This window comes from Microcaecilia unicolor, chromosome 10, assembly GCF_901765095.1.
Source record: "Microcaecilia unicolor chromosome 10, aMicUni1.1, whole genome shotgun sequence".
In the NCBI taxonomy this organism is placed as follows: domain Eukaryota; kingdom Metazoa; phylum Chordata; class Amphibia; order Gymnophiona; family Siphonopidae; genus Microcaecilia; species Microcaecilia unicolor.
The window spans coordinates 62,191,564-62,211,452 of record NC_044040.1 but is presented as its reverse complement, the minus strand read 5'-3'; the positions used below and the strand labels follow the sequence as shown (position 1 = coordinate 62,211,452).

Here is a 19,889-nt window from a genome sequence, read left to right as displayed (position 1 = left end):
CTAATGCATGCAAAGCAGCTCAATACTATGTGATACTCATAACACAACATTGTGTTATGGGTTGAAAATGACCCCAGCCAAAGCCACAGCCTGATGCTCCCAATCAGAGCTTATAGGGGCCATGGTGCAGATTCCAGACCTCCCCTGAAGCAGATCCCCCCCCCCCCCACCGATGAAGCTCCCCGACTTCCAAAAGTCCCCCCACTCCACCCCTGTGCCTGTATCTGTGTGCCCTGGTGATCTGGCACTCTCTGGGCAGAAGCGATCTCCAGTTGCTTCTGCCATTCTGGCGCCGCCTGCGATAGTCTTGCACTACTACTGCTAGTAGGGTCCTATATGGAAATTTGATCCCCTATCGGGGGGATGGGGACTGGATTAGTGGATGGTGGCTTCAATGTGTGTGTGTGGGGGGGGGGGGGACTATATTGGAAGTTGGGGAGGTGCTCCAGGAGGGGAGAGTGTTGAAAATGTGATCTGGGGTATTGAAGATGTGCTTTCGGGGGCGGGGGGGGGGGGGGGGTGGAAGGGGAAGGTGGCTCACAAGCAGCGTTACTTGTTTACCATGGTATTCAACAAGTTATCCCGCAGGTTACTGAATCCTGCAGTAAATGAAGGTGTGATAAAAGCTTGCCTTTTACCACACCGTCATAACATCCACTCTAAGGCACATATCACTGGTGATTTTCTACAAAGCTGCTGACCTGGAATCTTTTGTCACCGACCTAAAACATTTCTGCTTCTTTTCCCACATTGCAGCTGGAATAAAATGTGGAACTGCCCACTGACATCAACCCAATACCTCTTCTGTCAGAAAATTACCAGTTCTTCTGATTTCAGCACCAGACTCGCATGCTACAGATTTTTTGAGATCTCAGAAATGATTGTCATCTTAATACTGTGTTTTCCTTTTAAAAGCATATTGAATTGATAACAATATACATACATTGATTTCCATCTGCAGTGATTATTTCCATTTCATCTAACTGATATTATTTGCTGTGATTTGAGAGTGATATGACTGACATACTTTCATTTTCAAATTTTAGTTTCAAAATGATGCATTGACTTACCGGTCCAAAAGAATTACTATCAAAGCTATGCCCATGGTGGTCACCTTCTACCCACACGTGCCCTCCTGGAATTCTCACAAACTTGTTTCTGTATCCCATGGTTCTAAAGACAAAAGAAAACAAATGTGGTATAAAGTAGAATTTAATATCTTAGATTTAAATTAAAAGTAAAGCTTGCTGTGCTGCTTATTCAAATGAATCTTTATAAGAAGCAACCAGGGAGATATTTAGAAAATGAATACTTGATCAAGGGTAGCTGAAATTCATTTATTTTCAGTGTGTACAATCCTGAGCTAAAACTATGGGGTCCTTTTACTAAGGCACGCTACAAAGTGGTTGGTGCTGCGAGCGGTGCGTGGGTTTGCCACTCGCTCCAGTCACTTTCTAGTGTGGCAGGAAAATTGCCAAGATAGCTTTTTCTTTTTTAATGGCCATGTTCTAATTTCTGTATTAGAACATAGCCATTACCACCAGGAATCCTTACCACCACCTATTTCCTGCGCTATTCCTGCACTAATCGGGTAGCATACAGTAATGTGTCATGGTCAGCTTTTTTTTTTTTAAATGGCCACACAATAATTTCCCTGCTGTAGAACAGGTACCCACCACACTCCCTCTGGGCACCTAATTTGAAAACACCCAGTTACAGAATTGCCTCCATTGTCCCTTCCTCCCCCAGTTAACCACATCCTGCAAATAATTCTACAAAAATGCAAATGAAAGAGCTTGCCTTGTTCCACAGTGCATGCATTTTTACCTAGATAAAGGGAGGGGAGTTTCCAAAAAGCCCTTTTGGGTTAGTGTCTTTTGAAAACTTATGTGTTTTATGAGATACATTTTCAATCATTTATACATTAAGAACTTGATAATCAAAGCAATTTAACCAGCCAGAAATGGCTCTTGGCTGGTTAAATCACCAGTTTGTGGTTAACTGCTAATTCTCAGAGGCACTTGACCAGTTAGTGCCGCTGAAAGAACTGGTTAGCGTCAAAATGGAAACCAGCTATTTTGAGAGTGCTTCTTTATCAGTATTTTGCATCTGGCTTGACACTGCTTATGTTGCTTATTTTGAGTTGTGAGTAGAGGGATGAACGGTGTATTAAAGTGGATGTGTGGAGTGGAGGGGTACAGAGAAAGACTAAATGAGAGTATAGTGGGGGGGGGGGGGGGGGGTTGTCTATATGACTGAAGAACTGTGCAGTGTATCAGGTAGAGATCTCCCAAGGACTTGGTAATAATAAATCATTACACTTTTTTAAACCTTCCATTTTCATGGTTAATTGAAAAACTATATTCATAATTTTTCCCATTTATAATTTATATTTTTATATTTTGCATTTATTTTGATTTACTCTTTTTAGGTGGGGATGTTATCATCATGGGCCTCCATTAAGATGTGTTATTTTACTGTTAACTCCAGTTATTAGTACCTAGGTCTCATTGCATAAAATGGGACCTGTACTAAAATAGCTCGAGTTTAAAATAACCCATTTTAGCAGTAGCCTATATTGCAGTAACTATGCCCCTTACCCCCAGATTCTATATAATGCGACTTGAGTGGTTCGTGCCATTCTGGTCGTAATCTGTATTGCAGACACAACTTAACTATCTTAAGAATCCAATCAATGCCGATAATTGCCAATTAACAAGCAATTATTGACACTAATTGGTTTTAATTTTACACGCACAACTTGCTATGTGTATTCTATAAAGTGATGTGTGTAAATTCGAATGCGTGCTGCCAAAAACGGGACGTGGAATGGGTAGATTGTGGGCATTTCTATATATTACCCACACTGTTATAGAATACACCCACTCTGTGCCTTAGTTGCCGGCATAGGTGTATTCTATAAACCGTGCCTAAGTTTAGGCGTACTTTATACAATATACCTAGGTATATTTTTTTGGTGCTGATTTTTAAGATGCCATATATAGAATCTAGCCCTTAGTGTCTTAAAAATGTATGTACATATTCCTGTATTGTTGAAGGACATTAAAAAAATTGGGAATCAATGGAGTAAATAATGGCATGAGAAACATCTTAAATGGTAGAGGAAGAGGGTGTAGCTGCAGGGGTGATGACAAGAGTGTTGAAGGAAATAGAGAACAGTGATATGAAGAACAGGAATTAAAAACTGAGAAGTGGAATGGGGCAACATATCAGACTAGAATGAATGGGATGATGTAGAGTGGAGGAGTGGCCTAGTGGTTAGAGCACCAGTCTTGACATCCAGAGGTGGCCAGTTCAAATCCTACTGCTGCTCCTTGTGATCTTGGGCAAGTCACTTAACCCTCCATTGCCTCAGGTACAAAATTAGATTATGAGCACTCCAGGGACAGAGAAATACCCAGTGTATCTGAATCTAACTCACCTTGAGCTACTATTGAAAAAGGTGTGAGCAAAATCCAAATAAATAATAATAATAATGGTGGGGGGAAAGCATAATGAATGGTAAAAGACTGGAAGGGATGGAGAAAATAGAATAGTGAATCAAATAATGGGGATGAACATAAGGGGTCCTTTTTACTAAGGTGCGCCAAAAAATGGCCACTGTTCTAGAAGCGTGTATTGGACGCAAAAAGGTCCATTTTTCAGCATACCTGCAAAAAAGGCTTTTTTTTTTCTTTTGCCGAAAATGGACGTTCGGCAAAATGAAAATTGGCGTGCAGCCATTTTGGGCCTGAGACCTTACTACCACCCATTCACTTAGCAGTAAGTTCTTACACATTAACTGGGTGGTAATCGTCAGCGCATGTACAATGCTGAATACTGCCTGGTTAGTGCTGTGCGCTAGAAAATAAAATATATTTTCCGGCTTGAGTACTGGACGTGTGTAAAAAATAACAAAGCAGTGGAATCAAATGCAGATAAGTGGAACTAGATTTTTGGAATAACGGTTCTCATCCCACTGTTAGTGTATATGATGTATTTACATACACCTTTGATAGTTTGTACCCCTGACGCAGCCTGAGGGCGAAACGTGGCCACATCTGGTATTGTTCCAATAAATGCATTTGATTCCACTGCTTTGTTGTTTTTTATATACTGTTTTGTAAGCAGTTGTGTGCCTTTTTATTTTTTTTGTTTTGTGTGTAAAAAATGAAATTACCTCTCGGGCCACGCAGTAGCTGGGCGGTAGTTCCAAATTGGCGTGCGTTGGGCAAGCCTAGGTGCCTACATGGCTTAGTAAAAGGGCCCCTCAGAATTGTCATACTGGGACAGACCGAAGGTCCATCAACCCCAGTATCCTGTTTCCAACAGTGGCCAATCCAGGTCATAAGTACCTGGTAAGATCCCTAAAGAGTAAAATATATTTTATGCTCCTTATCCTAGAAATAAGTAGTAGATTTTCCCAAGTCCCTCTTAATAATGGCTTTTTTCTTTTAGGAAATTATCCAAACCATTTTTAAACCCTGCTAACTGCTTTTTACCATATTCTCTTCCAATGAATTCCAGAGTTTAATTACATGTTGATAATCTGAGAACTGGATTTAACAAGTGCTTTAAAATCGGTAGTAGTTTCTCTTGTGTTTTTATTTTTCCCTTCTGCTTCCATACTGTGGAATTCCTCCCCTCCCCCATCTGCTTTTGTTGTAAGGTAATTGCATAGCACAGGTGGAGCTTCTCTCTCCACGTGGTTTTTGTCTCTACATAGAACAGAAGCTGGACGGATTTGGGTGCTCTCAGATAAGATTATTTTCTGATTCCCCCTACCTTACACTTGTGGCTCTGGGCATTTCAATGCTGTTCTAGAGATAGGTTACAGCAAACACATTCCATAGGTCTTACGCTTAAGCCCACCCACCCCAAGACTGACACTTCCTATATAGCTTTACCAAATATACTACATATCATAAATTAACCCCACCCTAATTACAACCCTATCATAGTACACCTGTTCATACTCATTTCAACAAATCAAGATTACTTTTATTCTCTGTAATAATTGTGGTGCTTTAGTTTCAAGACCAAGCTTCTGGAGACTTAAAGCTTGTCCTATCTGTCTTCAGCTTGCTAGTTTAAAACAGGAGCTCAGCAAAGTAAAGCAGGAATTGAACGCACTTAAAGCAACTTCTAGGACTGCACAAAATCATACTGCACAGAATCATACCAAATTCTCACCACTGCCTCAAAGGATAATACCACCTAAGAATAGATGGTTCACAGTAGGCTCAGGCAGACTTCGTTATGTGACACAGAAGCATCCGCCCTCACAAGTTTTGCCCCTACAGAATTCTTTTGCTCCACTACAGCACTGTGATGCTCCTGAAAATAAAACTGAGGCGGAAGAAAAAGAAAAAGCAAAGAAGGTGGAACAAAAAGATATGAAGGTACCCAAAGAGAAAAGACACCCCCAAATCACTAAAACCGAAACACATACTTGGAAATGTAGATGGAAAGTGATGACCACAAATGCTCGCAGTCTAAGCAATAAAGTTCATGACCTTCATGCCCTAATCTTGGAGGCAGACTTGGACATAGTTGCAATCACAGAGACATGGCTCAATGGTTCCCATGAATGGGATGCAAACATACCAGGCTATAATCTTTTTAGGAAGGATAGAGAGGGGCGTAAAGGTGGAGGAGTAGCTCTGTATGTGAGAAATGATATCACAGCGACTGAAATGACAGGGAACTGGGGAAAGGAAAAAGCGATATAGATCACCTTAAAAAGAGAGGATAGAACCTCCATGTGGGTGTTGTCTACAGACCCCCGACACAATTGGAGGACCTAGATAAAGATCTGATCGCTGATATTCAAAAGTTGGGGAAGAAAAGAGAGGTGCTGTTGTTGTGAGATTTCAATCTGCCGGATGTAGATTGGAAGGTTCCGTCTGCGGAATCAGAAAGAAGTAGAGAGATCGTGGATGCTTTTCAAAGTGCTTTGCTCAGACAAATGGTGTCGGAACCCATGAGGGAGGGAGCGACACTAGATCTGGTACTCACAAATGGGGATAATGTGTCAAATGTCCGAGTGGGTGCCCACCTGGGCAGCAGTGACCATCAAATGGTTTGGTTTGATATGACGGCTGAAGAGGAGGGTGGCCACTCAAAACTCAAAGTCCTGGATTTCAAACATGCTGACTTTAGGGAGCGACACTAGATCTGGTACTCACAAATGGGGATAATGTGTCAAATGTCCGAGTGGGTGCCCACCTGGGCAGCAGTGACCATCAAACGGTTTGGTTTGATATGACGGCTGAAGAGGAGGGTGGCCACTCAAAACTCAAAGTCCTGGATTTCAAACATGCTGACTTTAGTAAAATGGGGGAATACCTGAGGAAGGAGCTGATGGGATGGGAGGAAATACAAGAAGTGGAAGGACAGTGGTCCAGGCTGAAAGAAGCTATACATAGGGCCACGAACCTTTATGTAAGGAAAGTAAATAAAAGCAAGAGAAAAAGGAAACCGATATGGTTCTCCAAGCAAGTGGCTGAGAAAATAAAGGCTAAACAGTTGGCGTTCCAGAAATACAAAAAAACTCAAGAAAAGGGACACGAGGAGGAATACCGGATGAAACTGAAAGAAGCCAAGAGAGAGATACGTCTGGTGAAAGCGCAAACGGAAGAACAAATGGCTAGAAATGTAAGAAGGAGTGGCAAAATTTTCTTCAGGTATATTAGTGAAAGGAGAATGACTAAAAAGGGAATTGTGAGACTAAAAGATACTGCGAGCTGCTATGTGGATAATGATGAAGAAAAAGCAAATTTGCTAAATAGATACTTCTGTTCTGTTTTCACAGAAGAAAATCCTGGTGAAGGACCGCGATGGACTGCAAAAAGTACAAATGAGATTGAAGTGGATAGAGCACCGTTCACGGAAGAGAGTGTGTATGAACAACTTGAAAAGCTAAAGGTGGACAAAGCCATGGGACCAGATGGGATCCACCCTAGGATATTGAGGGAGCTCAGAGAGGTTCTGGCGGGTCCTCTTAAAGATTTGTTTAATAAATCCTTGGAGACGGGAGAGGTTCCGAGGGATTGGAGATCGGTGGATGTGGTCCCTCTTCACAAAAGTGGTGATAGGGAAGAAGCTGGAAACTACAGGCCGGTAAGCCTCACTTCGGTTATTGGAAAAGTAATGGAAGCGATGCTGAAGGAAAGGATAGTGAATTTCCTGGAAGCCAATAAGTTGCAAGATCCGAGACAACATGGATTTACCAAAGGGAAATCGTGCCAAATGAACCTCATTGAATTCTTTGATTGGGTGACAGGAGAATTGAATCAGGGACGAGCTATGGACGTAATCTACTTAGATTTCAGCAAAGCTTTTGACACGGTTCCCCACAGGAGGCTCTTAAATAAACTGGATGGGCTGAAGATAGGACCCGAAGTGGTGAACTGGATTAGGAACTGGTTGACGGACAGACGCCAGAGGGTGGTGGTGAATGGAATTCGCTCGGAGCGAAAGGTGAGTAGTGGAGTGCCTCAAGGATCGGTGCTGGGCCCGATTCTGTTCAATATATTTGTGAGTGACATTGCCGAAGAGTTAGAAGGTAAAGTTTGCCTATTTGCGGATGATACTAAGATCTGTAACAGAGTGGACACCCCGGAGGGAGTGGAAAACATGAAAAAGGACCTACGGAAGCTAGAAGAATGGTCTAAGATTTGGCAATTAAAATTCAATGCGAAGAAATACAAAGTGATGCACTTAGGGAGTAGAAATCCACGGGAGACGTATGTGTTAGGCGGGGAGAGTCTGATAGGTACGGATGGGGAGAGGGATCTTGGGGTGATAGAATCTGAGGATTTGAAGGCGACAAAACAGTGTGACAAGGCGGTGGCCCTAGCTAGAAGGTTGTTAGGCTGCATAGAGAGAGGTATGACCAGCAGAAGAAAGGAGGTGTTGATGCCCCTGTATAAGTCATTGGTGAGGCCCCACCTGGAGTATTGTGTTGAATTCTGGAGGCCATATCTTGTTAAGGATGTAAAAAGAATTGAAGCGGTGCAAAGAAAAGCTACGAGGATGGTATGGGATTTGCGGTACAAGACGTATGAGGAGAGACTTGCGGACCTGAACATGTACACTCTGGAGGAAAGGAGAAACAGGGGTGATATGATACAGACATTCAAATATTTGAAAGGTATTAATCTGCAAACGAACCTTTTCCGGAGATGCGAAGGCAGTAGAACGAGAGGACATGAAATGAGATTGAAGGGGGGCAGACTCAAGAAAAATGTCAGGAAGTATTTTTTCACGGAGAGAGTGGTGGATGCTTGGAATGCCCTCCCGCGGGAGGTGGTGGAAACGAAAACGGTAACGGAATTCAAACATGCGTGGGATAAACATAAAGGAATTCTGCTCAGAAGGAAGGGATCCTAAGGAGCTTAGACGAGATTGGGTGGCAAAGCCGGTGGCGGGAGACGGAGATGCTGCTGGGCAGACTTATACGGTCTGTGCCAGAGCTGATGGTGGGAGGCAGGACTGGTGGTTTGGAGGCGGGGATAGTGCTGGGCAGACTTATACGGTGTGTGCCAGAACCGGTGGTGGGAGACAGGGCTGGTGGTTGGGAGGCGGGGATAGTGCTGGGCAGACTTATACGGTCTGTGCCCGGAAAAGGACAGGTACAAATCAAGGTAAGGTATACATAAAAAGTAGCACATGTGAGTTTACCTTGTTGGGCAGACTGGATGGACCGCGCAGGTCTTTTTCTGCCGTCATCTACTATGTTACTATGTTGAGTGAAGAAATATTTTCTCCAGGTTTGTTTTAACTTTACTATTTAGTAGCTTCATTGCTTGCCCCCTAGTCCTAGTATTTTGGAAAGAGTAAATAAATAGCGATTCGTGTCTACCTGTTCCACGCCACTCAGTATTTTCTAGACCTCTATCATATCGCCCCTCAACCATCTCTTTCCAAGCTGAAGAGCTCTAGCCGTTTTAATCTTTCGTCATAGGGAAGTCATCCCATCCTCTTTATCATTTTTGTTGCCCTCCTCTGTAAATTTTCTAATTCCACTATATCCTTTTTGAGATGCGGTGACCAGGACTGCACACAGTATTCGAGGTATGGTTGCACCATGGAGCGATACAAAGGCATTATAACATTCTCATTTTTGTTTTCCATTCCTTTCCTACGAAAGCATGAGAAGCAAGGGGTTAAAGATTAGGTGGAAGAAAATACAAAGTAACTGAGAGTAGCAGCAGTTGAAAGAAAGGTCATTTTTGAAGGGATGGCTCACTGTGAGACACAGCACTAAAGTTTGGTGCATTTACTGAATACCCTACTGTGAATATCACTGCATGGCACTGATACAAGCCAGTTCTTATAGGTAAAGTACAGTTTTATTCACAGAAATGGCTTTGAAAATTAGCTTTCCTATGTCTTGCTTGAATGACTGAACATGAGCTTGAGATCTAAAAAGCAGTAAATAGGAGAAATGAGGGAGGAAACTGCTAGAGTATTTGGGGGGAAAATGGAAGATTCTGCCACCACCAATCCATAATGAGAATTGCTTACCTGTAAATAGCTGTGTGACAGCATGAGTGAGGGTTGGGCATAGAGCCCCAACAAATAGGCAAACAGCAGCACAAAAGTAAAACAGAACTCTTTATTAATGTGTTCAAACCAGATATGCTGAACCTGTTCACGTCACAGGTGTGGAAATGTATTAGTGAAAATAAAAGCCTCTTGCAAGTCAGTTATAATCTTCACAAGGGTCTGGCGTCAGTAAGTCCTAGAATCACAGTGTGCATCGGCTTAAATTCAGTATTCAATAAACCAAAGCCTGGCTCTGGCTCAATCCTGGAACATTGTGAAAGTCCTGATCCTAACTCTCACAATGTTCCAAGGCAAATTTTTCCCCCTACTTTAGCCAGTCTTCTGATACTGTGCACTATCGGTTGTGAAAATACATGCTGGAGGACTACTTCAGTCTTCCATGTGCCCTCTCTGGCTTGTCTCTGCTCTGTGGTATTATCTGCCCTGACTGAACCATACCATCCCTTCTGATCACTCTAGAACTAGGCCTCTAAAGGTGGCCCTGTGAAAGAATGTGCTTAAAGAGAACCAGTAGTCCAATATACTCCATCGCAAGCTCTTGTATTACCATGAGCAACACATGCCCTTCTTGATGTACAGAATATTTCCAGAATTTTCTAGAAAAGCTTTCATGGCATGCATGTTGGTCTCCAATACATCCGAATCAACACGATCTTATCTAAATCTGCACTGCCCAAGCTGCAAAAGACTTAAATACAAAACAACTTACGCATCTAGTTTTTCCTACATAAGCACACAACTGTGGAACGCATTACCAAAAGCCTTGAAAATGACGCATGACCACCTAAACTTCCAGAAATCACTAAAAACTAACCTGTTTAAAAAGGCATACCCTACTGATCCAACTTGAATGCCTAATCTCTGCAACACAACCAAACTAAAGCACGTAATGAACATAACACAACTCTTCCATTCTCCGATTCCCTAATGTGGCTGTGCCACATGAACTTGATCTTATCACATCACCCTGTATTTGTTCACATCGGAGCCTGCAAAGGCCTCTCCGGTACTATGTAAGCCACATTGAGTCTACAAATAGGTGGGAAAATGTGGGATACAAATGTAACAAATAAATAAATAAATGTGCTGCTGGATCCCAAACCATTTAGTTTCTTTGCATCTAAGTTTACATAGATTCAAGAGAAGGCAAGTAGATTGTGTGGTTCATTTCACTACTGTCAAGGAACATTTGTTACAGGTAAGCAATTTATTTTTTTACTGATGCCCAGCAGATACAACGAAGTCACACACATTCAGGACTATCTAAGGAAGGGCTGTCTTCAAATAAAATGGCAACAGACAGCAAAAAGAGGCAGTGATCTGCAAATAAGTATAGAAATCAACAAACAAACAAACCAGCAGTTTTGAAGTGTTATATTGTTTATTAAAAGAGTCACCCAATGTGGCCACATTCCACCTACAGGCTGTGAATTGATGTTTTGCTATGCAAATTCAATTTAACTATTTGGGGAGTGTCTGGTTTTAATCCCCAATAGTTTTTACCCCTGACGCAGCCTATGGATGAAACATGGAGGGGCATAATCAAAATGGACGTCCTAGCAAAACGTCCCCACCCAGGGGCGGGGAAATCCGTATTTTCGAAACAAGATGGATGTCCTTCTTTCGTTTCAATAATACGGTCAGGGACGCCCAAATCCTGAAATTTGGTCGTCCTTAGAGATGGTCATCCCTAGACTTGGTCATTTCTGATTTTCGGCGATAATGGAAACCAAGGACGTCCATCTAAGAAACGACCAAATGCCATTTGGTCATGGGAGGAGCCAGCATTTGTAGTGCACTGGTCCCCCTGACATGCCAGGCACCCTAGGGGGCACTGCAGTGGACTTCATAAATTGATCCCAAGTACATAGCTCCCTTATCTTGTGTGCTGAGGCCCCCAAATGTACACCATTACCATAGCCCTTATCGGTGAAGGGGGGCACCAATATGTGGGTATAGTGGGTTTCTGGTGGATTTTGGAGAGCTCGCTGTTTCCTCCACAAACGTAACAGGTAGGCAGGGGATGGGCCTGGGTCCACCTGCCTGAAGTGCACTGCACCCACTAAAACTGTTCCAGGTACCTGCATACTGCTGTAATGGATCTTAGTATGACATCTGTGGCTGGCATAGAGGCTGGCAATTAATATTTTTAAAGATGTTTTTTGAGGGTAGGAGGGGGTTACTGACCACTGGGGGGAGTAAGGGGAGGTCATCCCTGATTCTCTCCGGTGGTCATCTGGTAATTTTGGGTGCCTTAGTCATAAGAAAAACACGACCAGGTAAAGTCGTCCAAGTGTTTGTCAGGGACATCCTTGTTTCTTTCAATTATGGGTCAAGGATGTTAGGCACGCCCAAGTCTCACTTTCGCTATGCCTTCAACACGCCCCCTTGAACTTTGGCTGTCCCTGCAACGGAAAGCATTTGGGGATGTCCAAAACCAGCTTTCAATTATACCGATTTGGATGACCCTCAGAGAAGGACGTCCATCTTCCGATTTATGTCGAAAGATGGGCGTCCTTCTCTTTCGAAAATGACCCCAATGGTCACTTTGGCTGACTGTTAATAAACAATACAGCACTTCAAAACTACTGGTTTGTTTGTTGATCTCATTTTAAATAAAATGGAAAGCCAGATGGCTGATGCCCAGCTATTCCTAGCAGACTGAATAAAACCCCAAGACCAGTGGAAATCCTTCAGAATGGGAAAGATGTGGTAGCCATGTTAGTCCACTTCTAAAGCCAGTCAATAGAAACAGAATAAAATAAAATAAAATAAAATAAAACATAGAAAAGAAAATAAGTTGATACCTTTTTTATTGGACTAACAATACATTTTTTGATTAGCTTTCAAAGGTAGCCCTTCTTCGTCAGATCAGAAATAAGCAAATTTTGGTAAGTAACAGCATATGCAAGTGAAACATCAAAGTATTTCAGACAAATGCAGCTACCTCCACAACTCCAGCTTCCACCCTTCACATACAAAAATAAATCCATTATCCACAGCCAAGCCACAAGATATTACCGTATCTGCTCTGACCCAGGGGACAGACACAGGCACCTCAAAATCCTGACTGCATCCTTCGAACAGAAAGGATACAACCCAAAAATAATCTCCAAGAATATTGCCTCGTCCCTCAAAACACCCAGGGAAAATCTGCTACAATACAAGGAAAAGAAAGCCACAGACAGAACCCCTTATAGTGACATACAACCCAGATCTGGAAAAACTAAGGAAAATCATAAGAGATCTGCAGCCACTACTCCAGGAGGATGAATTACTGAAAGAGATATTCCCATCCCCACTAGTGCTGGTCTTCCGACAGCCACCCAATTTAAAACACAAGCTAGTCAGAAGCAAGCTCTCAACAGAGACCCAAAAAGAAGAGAATGGCACACATCCTTGCACTATAACTATGCCAAAACATTTCACAAGACCCCACAGTCATTCACAAAGGAAAAATATTCAGCATAAAGGAATCCTTTACATGCTCATCTTCCAATGTAGTATATGTCATTCAGTGTAAAAAATTGTGACGAAGGATGCTATATTGGAGAAACAAGCCAGATGCTGAAGAAGAGATTTAATTTACATAGACATCATATGAAAAATGCCAGTGCCAACCAAGATATTACCTCTGTGGGACGGCATTTTACAAAACCAGAACACTGTACTAATGACTTTATTGTGAGAATACATAAGTACATAAGTATTGCCATACTGGGAAAGACCAAAGGTCCATCAAGCCAAGCATCCTGTTTCCAAAAGTGGCCAATCCAGGTCACAAGCACCTGGCAAGATCCCAAAAAAGTACAAAACATTCTATACTGCTTATCCCAGAAATAGTGGATTTTCCCCAAGTCCATTTAATAATGGTCTGTGGACTTTTCCTTTGGGAAGCCACCCAAACCTTTTTTTAAACTCCGCTAAGCTAACCGCCTTTACCACATTCTCTGGCAATGAATTCCAGAGTTTAATTACACGTTGAGTGAAGAAAACGTTTCTCTGATTTGTTTTAAATTTACTACATTGTAGCTTCATTGCATGCCCCCTAGTCCTAGTATTTTTGGAAAGCGTAAACAGACACTTCACATCTACCTGTTCAACTCCACTCATTATTTTATAGATCTCTATCATATCTCCCCATAGCCGCCTTTTTTCCAAGCTGAAGAGCCCTAGCCGCTTTAGCCTTTCCTCATAGGGAAGTCATCCCATCCCCTTTATCATTTTCGTCGCCCTTCTCTGCACCTTTTATAATTCCACTATATCTTTTTTGAGATGTGGCGACCAGACTTGAACACAATATTCAAGGTGCGGTCGCACCATGGAGTGATACAAAGGCATTTTAACATCCTCATTTTTGTTTTCCATTCCTTTCCTAATAATACCTAACATTCTATTTCCTTTCTTAACCGCAGCAGCACACTGAGCAGAAGGTTTCAACGTATCATCAACTACGACAACTAGGTCCCTTTCTTGGTCCGTGACTCCTAATGTGGAACCTTGCATGACGTAGCTATAATTTGTGTTCCTCTTTCCCACATGCATCACTTTGCACTTGCTCACATTAAACGTCATCTGCCGTTAAAGGAATCTTTAAAACAATAAAGGAACACAAGACCTTTGTAGTCAAAATGATTAAATATTTTGACACCCACCAGACAGGACTTAACAAAGATCTGGGTTTTCTAGCCCATTATAAACCATGAAATTTCACTGCTTTGTTGCCTTCTGATCACCATGCATATCTCCCTGTCCCCCATCCTCTCAGCCCTCTCTGTTTCTCACCTAGCCCACCCCTCATCCTTTCAGACTGTCACTGAAATACTTTTGATGTTTCACTTATATATGCTGTTACTTATCAAAATTTGCTTATTTCTGATCTGACGAAGAAGGGCTACCTTTGAAAGCTAATCAAAAAATGTATTAAGTTAGTCCAATAAAAAAGGTATCATCTTATTTTCTTTTCTATGTTTTATTTTATTCTATTTCTATTGACTGGCTTCAAAATTGGAGAAATATGTTGAAAACGTGACTATCCAGATACTAACCTAGCCAGTGAATTTTGGACAACCTGCAATGCTCTAATACTGGCCTTTGAAAACAGATAAACCTTGAGCTTTTTTCTAAATTTCATTACTGAGCTAATGCATCATATTTCAAAGGGCAATGCATTCCACAAGTCGGTGCCTTCAACTTAGAGAATAGTGCCTACCTTTCAATTAATGGCACCTTTGATGTGCCTAAGTAGCACCTACCTCTATGTGCCACTTTATAAAATTACTCCTATAGTTTGGGGGGGGGGGGGGGGTTATTACATGCTTTTTTTTCAGCTAGGGATTAAGAGTCCTTCTTCTTAATCCTATCTAGTTTATTTCTGCTTCTAAAATGAAATCACGTTAAGACTCACCACATAATTGGTAGCACTTGCCCATGTAGGTTTGGAAAATGGGGCAGCTACATGTGGAAGTGATGCCATTTACACATGGAAGTTGTGGACCCATACGAAAGCTGCTGGATCTATGCCGTTCAGTTTTTCAATGTGTATGTCGCTCTTAAGCTTGGGAAAGAGATGGCTGGGGGGGGGGGGGGGATATGATTGAGGTCTACAAAATCCTGAGTGGACTGGAACGGGAGGAGGTGAATTGGTTTTTCTCTCATTCAAAAAGTACAAAGACCAGAGGACACTCAATGAAATTGCATGGGAATACTTTTAAAACAAATAGGAGGAAATATTTTTTCACTCAAAGAATAGTTAAGCTCTGGAACTTGATTGCCGGAGGATGTGGCAATGGCAGTTAGTGTATCTGGTTTTAAAAAAGGTTTGAACAAGTTCCTGGAGGAAAAGTCCATAGCCTGTTATTGAGATGGACATGGGGAAAGCCACTGCTTGCCCTAGGATTGGTAGCATGGAATGGTGCTACTAACTGTGTTTTTGCCAGATACTGTGACCTGGATTGACCACTGCTGGAAGCAGGATACAGGGCTGGAAGGACCATTGGTCTAACCCAGTATGACTGTTCTTATGTTAAAATAACTTCTCCTACTTACTTCAAATGCTGGTAAATAAATGTGCACTCCCACAGCTATTTTAAAAATGGTTCCATGGCAGCAAATCCTTTTCTACAATAGCACCATAATTGAGCATATCCCAACCTGTATATTTCAATTTCAGTCTCTGTATTCCATGTGAAATGGGGCTCCATGTCTGATCACAGATTCAATGAAGCCACTGGGGAACTCATTTCACTTGGCCAAGTTGCATAAGCCAACATCCATACAAGCTTCTCAGACACAACAGGTTGAGTTTGATGCCATACAAGCTGAAGCCGATTCTTACTCAATCATAAGTTTGTATGAATAGTGCCAAAGAAGAGCTAAGCTAGCAATAATGAGGTGAACTCTGGAACTAGACTAAAACAGAATAGAGCAAAGGTAAAGGTAGTACTTAATTACAAAGTCCTGAATGATTTGGGGTGAGGGGTGGGGGCGAAATTTGCATGACAATTTCTTGGCAGACTATTAACACATTGGTTTGCTATTGCCTTAAAGGTAGCAGAAGCCAAATGCTGAAGATTTTCTGAAGGAGAGCTAATCAGTTTTCAGGTTGCTAAGAATGGTTATGGTAATGTTTAGTTTATTAGATATACCACTCTTCCTGATAAAATAACAAAGTGGTTTACAATACTACACAAATTTATAAGATATATCGAAAAGAATGCCATTACATTAAGAAAAAGAAGGGATAAAATCATTGGATCAGACTCTGTGGGTGCTTGAGCACCCCCAATATTGAGAAAATTTCTTGTATGTGTCCAGGGAGGGGTTATTTCCATTGGGCTTAGCACCCCTAATAATTTTGAAAAGTTGGCTCCTATGGATAAAAGAAGATACTAGGATACCCAACCCAACTAGTACAGACAACCCCTAAACAGTAGGAATGTGTGCACGCAAAAAAAAAAAAATCAGTTAGTTTTTCTTTCTTCCCTAACTTTCTCACAACTTTTGGGTGTGTCTCCTTTGTATGTGTGTAGTTTATAGAACACTATAAACTATTCATGTAACTTGGCGCACTTAGGCATGTCACCGTATACCTTCCATTGGCATGGAGTAAGAGGATGCACCAATGTCAACCTTATGCTAGTATTCTATAATGGAATATAGGTGTTAAAGATGCTGTTATAGAACTGGCGCTAAGTGCACGGCATTGGGGGCCTTAGACTGAGGTGTCAATTTATACAAGTACCCAATATCCCCAAAATTCTATATGTGGCATTCAAAATTGTGCATGCACTCAATTTGCACACACAATTTAATTGAATAACGAGTCAATTATTGCCAATAATTGGACGCTAACAATCAATTCTTGGCACTAATAGGCAACAATTTGAATTTACATGCGCATCTTCTCAGTCGGTATCCCATAAAGATATGCGTAAAAATTCTTATGCATGGATTCAAAAAGAGTGTGTGGCCATGGGAGGGTCATGAGCGAGTCAAGGACATTCCTAGAATTTGCATGCAGTTTTATAGAATATGGTAGATCTGCGCCTAAGTTAGGCGTGAGGATTGATACTAGATTTCAGCTGGTGTAAATCTTTACACCTAAAATTGGGCGCAGATCCCAGGGTTAAGTGCTATTCTATAAACAGCGCCTAACTTGGAGCGCCATTTATGGAATAGAGCTTAGTGTTTATTCTTTTTGGCACCCAAATTCGGGCACCATTTACTGAATTTAGCCTCATGTGTGTCTTTGAGATAGTGTCAAATCCAACATGGAAACTTTTTCCCATACACTTGTGCTCCTTTAGTACAATGGGGAATACATGTATAGATTTTAGTCTTGCCCAAACTATGCCCTTTTGAACTCTTTGGAGCCAATATTCAGACTGCGGGAGTTAGCTGGGTTGCCTCCCACTGTCAGCAATCAGTCCGGATATTCAATGCTGAGCCAATTCCGGTGACCAGCATTGAATATCTGGTTTATTTTTGGCTGATATTCGGCGCTGGCCGGTTATGTTTAAACTAGCCAAAGATATCCCTACTATAACTTGCACTGAAAATCGGCGGATAGCTGGTTACATCGAGCAATATAAATGGCTAGCCACTAAACGGTGATATTCAGCGGAAGACAGCCAGCTATCTCCTGCTGAATATCTCCAGATATCTGGCTAAGTACCATTTAATCGGCCAGGTGCCATTCCTGGCCGGTTAAATGGTTTTGAATATCGGGGGGGGGGGGGGGGGGGGGGTTGCATGGTGTGGATTTCTATGTGTAAATAGAGGTTTTCTGAAATTGGTATTTACATATGACATACATATATGATATACATGCGAAAAATCTATTCCTGTTAGACTTTAGTATTTTGAGAGAAATAAGGAGAAAGCCTCTTTAATCTAAGCATCTCACAATGTAATTATGAAAGATAGTCTGACTTTCCAGAATAAAACTGTGCTGCTAGAAAACACCAGAAAGAAGACACTTCATTTTATTAACTTCCTTAAGTCATTTATGAAGTCTCTTCTATATATATTGAAAAAGCATACATTAGAGGTCTGTAGGAGTGGCCTAGTGGTTAGGATGGTGGACTTTGGTCCTGGGGAACTGAAGAACTGAGTATGATTCCCACTTCAGGCACAGGCAGCTCCTTGTGACTCTGGGCAAGTCACTTAACTCTCCATTGCCCCATGTAAGCCACATTGAGCCTGCCATGAGTGGGAAAGCGCGGGGTACAAATGTAACAAAAAAATATGTTCCATATAGCTTTCTCAACTACATTACTAAATTATATTCTGCAGATCTAGTATGCTATTCCCAATAATTATTTCTATGTATAAATCAGGAGAACCACTGTGAACCTGAGAGTGGGGTAGGAAAAGGAGCATAAGACTTCTAGCTATCCTCAAATTGTTTTGACTTATCATCATTATTAGAGAGACATAAGAAAGGGTAATAGTATGGGATACTTTGATGGCTATGCTTATATTTGATTCTGGACTAAGCACTCATATTTTTTGTTTCGGAATAAGTAATTTTCTCATCAGAGATATGAATAAGTGATTTATACCTCTGGGATGGGCTGTCACTTAAAATGTAATGCTCACCAATAAGAGTGTGCCCTCTTTAGCAGGCACTATAGGGAAAGTGTGCACTCTAGAATGAACACTTTTTCCCTATAGTGCATGTATATGTGATGGTTCGCACATGGCACACTATCAGGAAAAGAGTGTACACTCTTTAAGCATGTGCCCTCGTTAATATGTGATGCACTTCTTTGCAAAAAGTCTGCCAGATTGAAAAAAAGTGGAACAAATTATACTAAAAATGTTTGTATTCCTATCAATCAAAGATTTATTGTGTTTTGGAAGGGGAGAATATGCTTACCAAAACAAATGACATGAAAGAAAAAAACAAGGACATTTAATTTGATTTTTTATTCCATAAGAACATAAGCATTGCCATACTGGGACAGACCAAAGGTCAATCAAGCCAAGTATCATGTTTCCAATAGTGGCCAATCCAAGTCATAAGTACCTCGGCAAGATCCCAGAACAGTAAAACACATTTTATGCCACTTATCCTAAAAATAAGCAGTGGGGTTCCCCAGAAAATTAAATTTCAAGTTTCTACTCTGATCTTAAGTAGAGGAGTGTGGTAGCCGTGTTAGTCCACTCTTAAGGTTATCAATAGAAATCAAACAAAATAAAACATGGAAAAGAAAATAAGATGATACCTTTTTTATTGGACATAACTTAATACATTTCTTGATTAGCTTTCGAAGGTTGCCCTTCTTCCTCAGATCGGAAATAAGCAAATGTGCTAGCTGACAGTGTATATAAGTGAAAACATTCAAGCATTACTATGACAGTCTGACAGGGTGGGAGGAGTGGGGTGGGTAGGAAGTATGCATGGGGACATCAAAGCATATCATTGATATTCTAACAGGGTGGGTGTTAGAATATCACCTATCCACACCCACCCTGTTAGAATATCAATGATATGCTTTGATGTCCCCATGCATACTTCCTACCCACCCCCCTCCTCCCACCCTGTCAGACTGTCATAGTAATGCTTGAATGTTTTCACTTATATACACTGTCAGCACATTTGCTTATTTCCGATCTGACGAAGAAGGGCAACCTTCGAAAGCTAATCAAGAAATGTATTAAGTTATGTCCAATAAAAAAGGTATCATCTTATTTTCTTTTCCATGTTTTACTCTGATCTTATAAGGCGAACCCTGTAACAGAAAGATCTTCACATCACATTTCTATAAACTATATAATCCTTATAAAACTGAAAATAATAATAATTAGCA

General features: G+C 41.3%; 1 protein-coding gene across 4 annotated transcripts in view; it reads right to left on the bottom strand.

Annotated features, from left to right (window-relative positions):
- IMMP2L (inner mitochondrial membrane peptidase subunit 2) overlaps positions 1–19,889 on the bottom strand; it is a 1,132,561-nt gene that overhangs the window by 152,620 nt on the left and 960,052 nt on the right. For all 4 annotated transcript variants that reach the window (XM_030217238.1, XM_030217239.1, XM_030217237.1 and 1 more), the window contains one exon: positions 1,071–1,173. In XM_030217238.1, the coding sequence (XP_030073098.1) occupies positions 1,071–1,173 (103 nt within the window). The remainder of the gene's footprint in view (positions 1–1,070; positions 1,174–19,889) is intronic.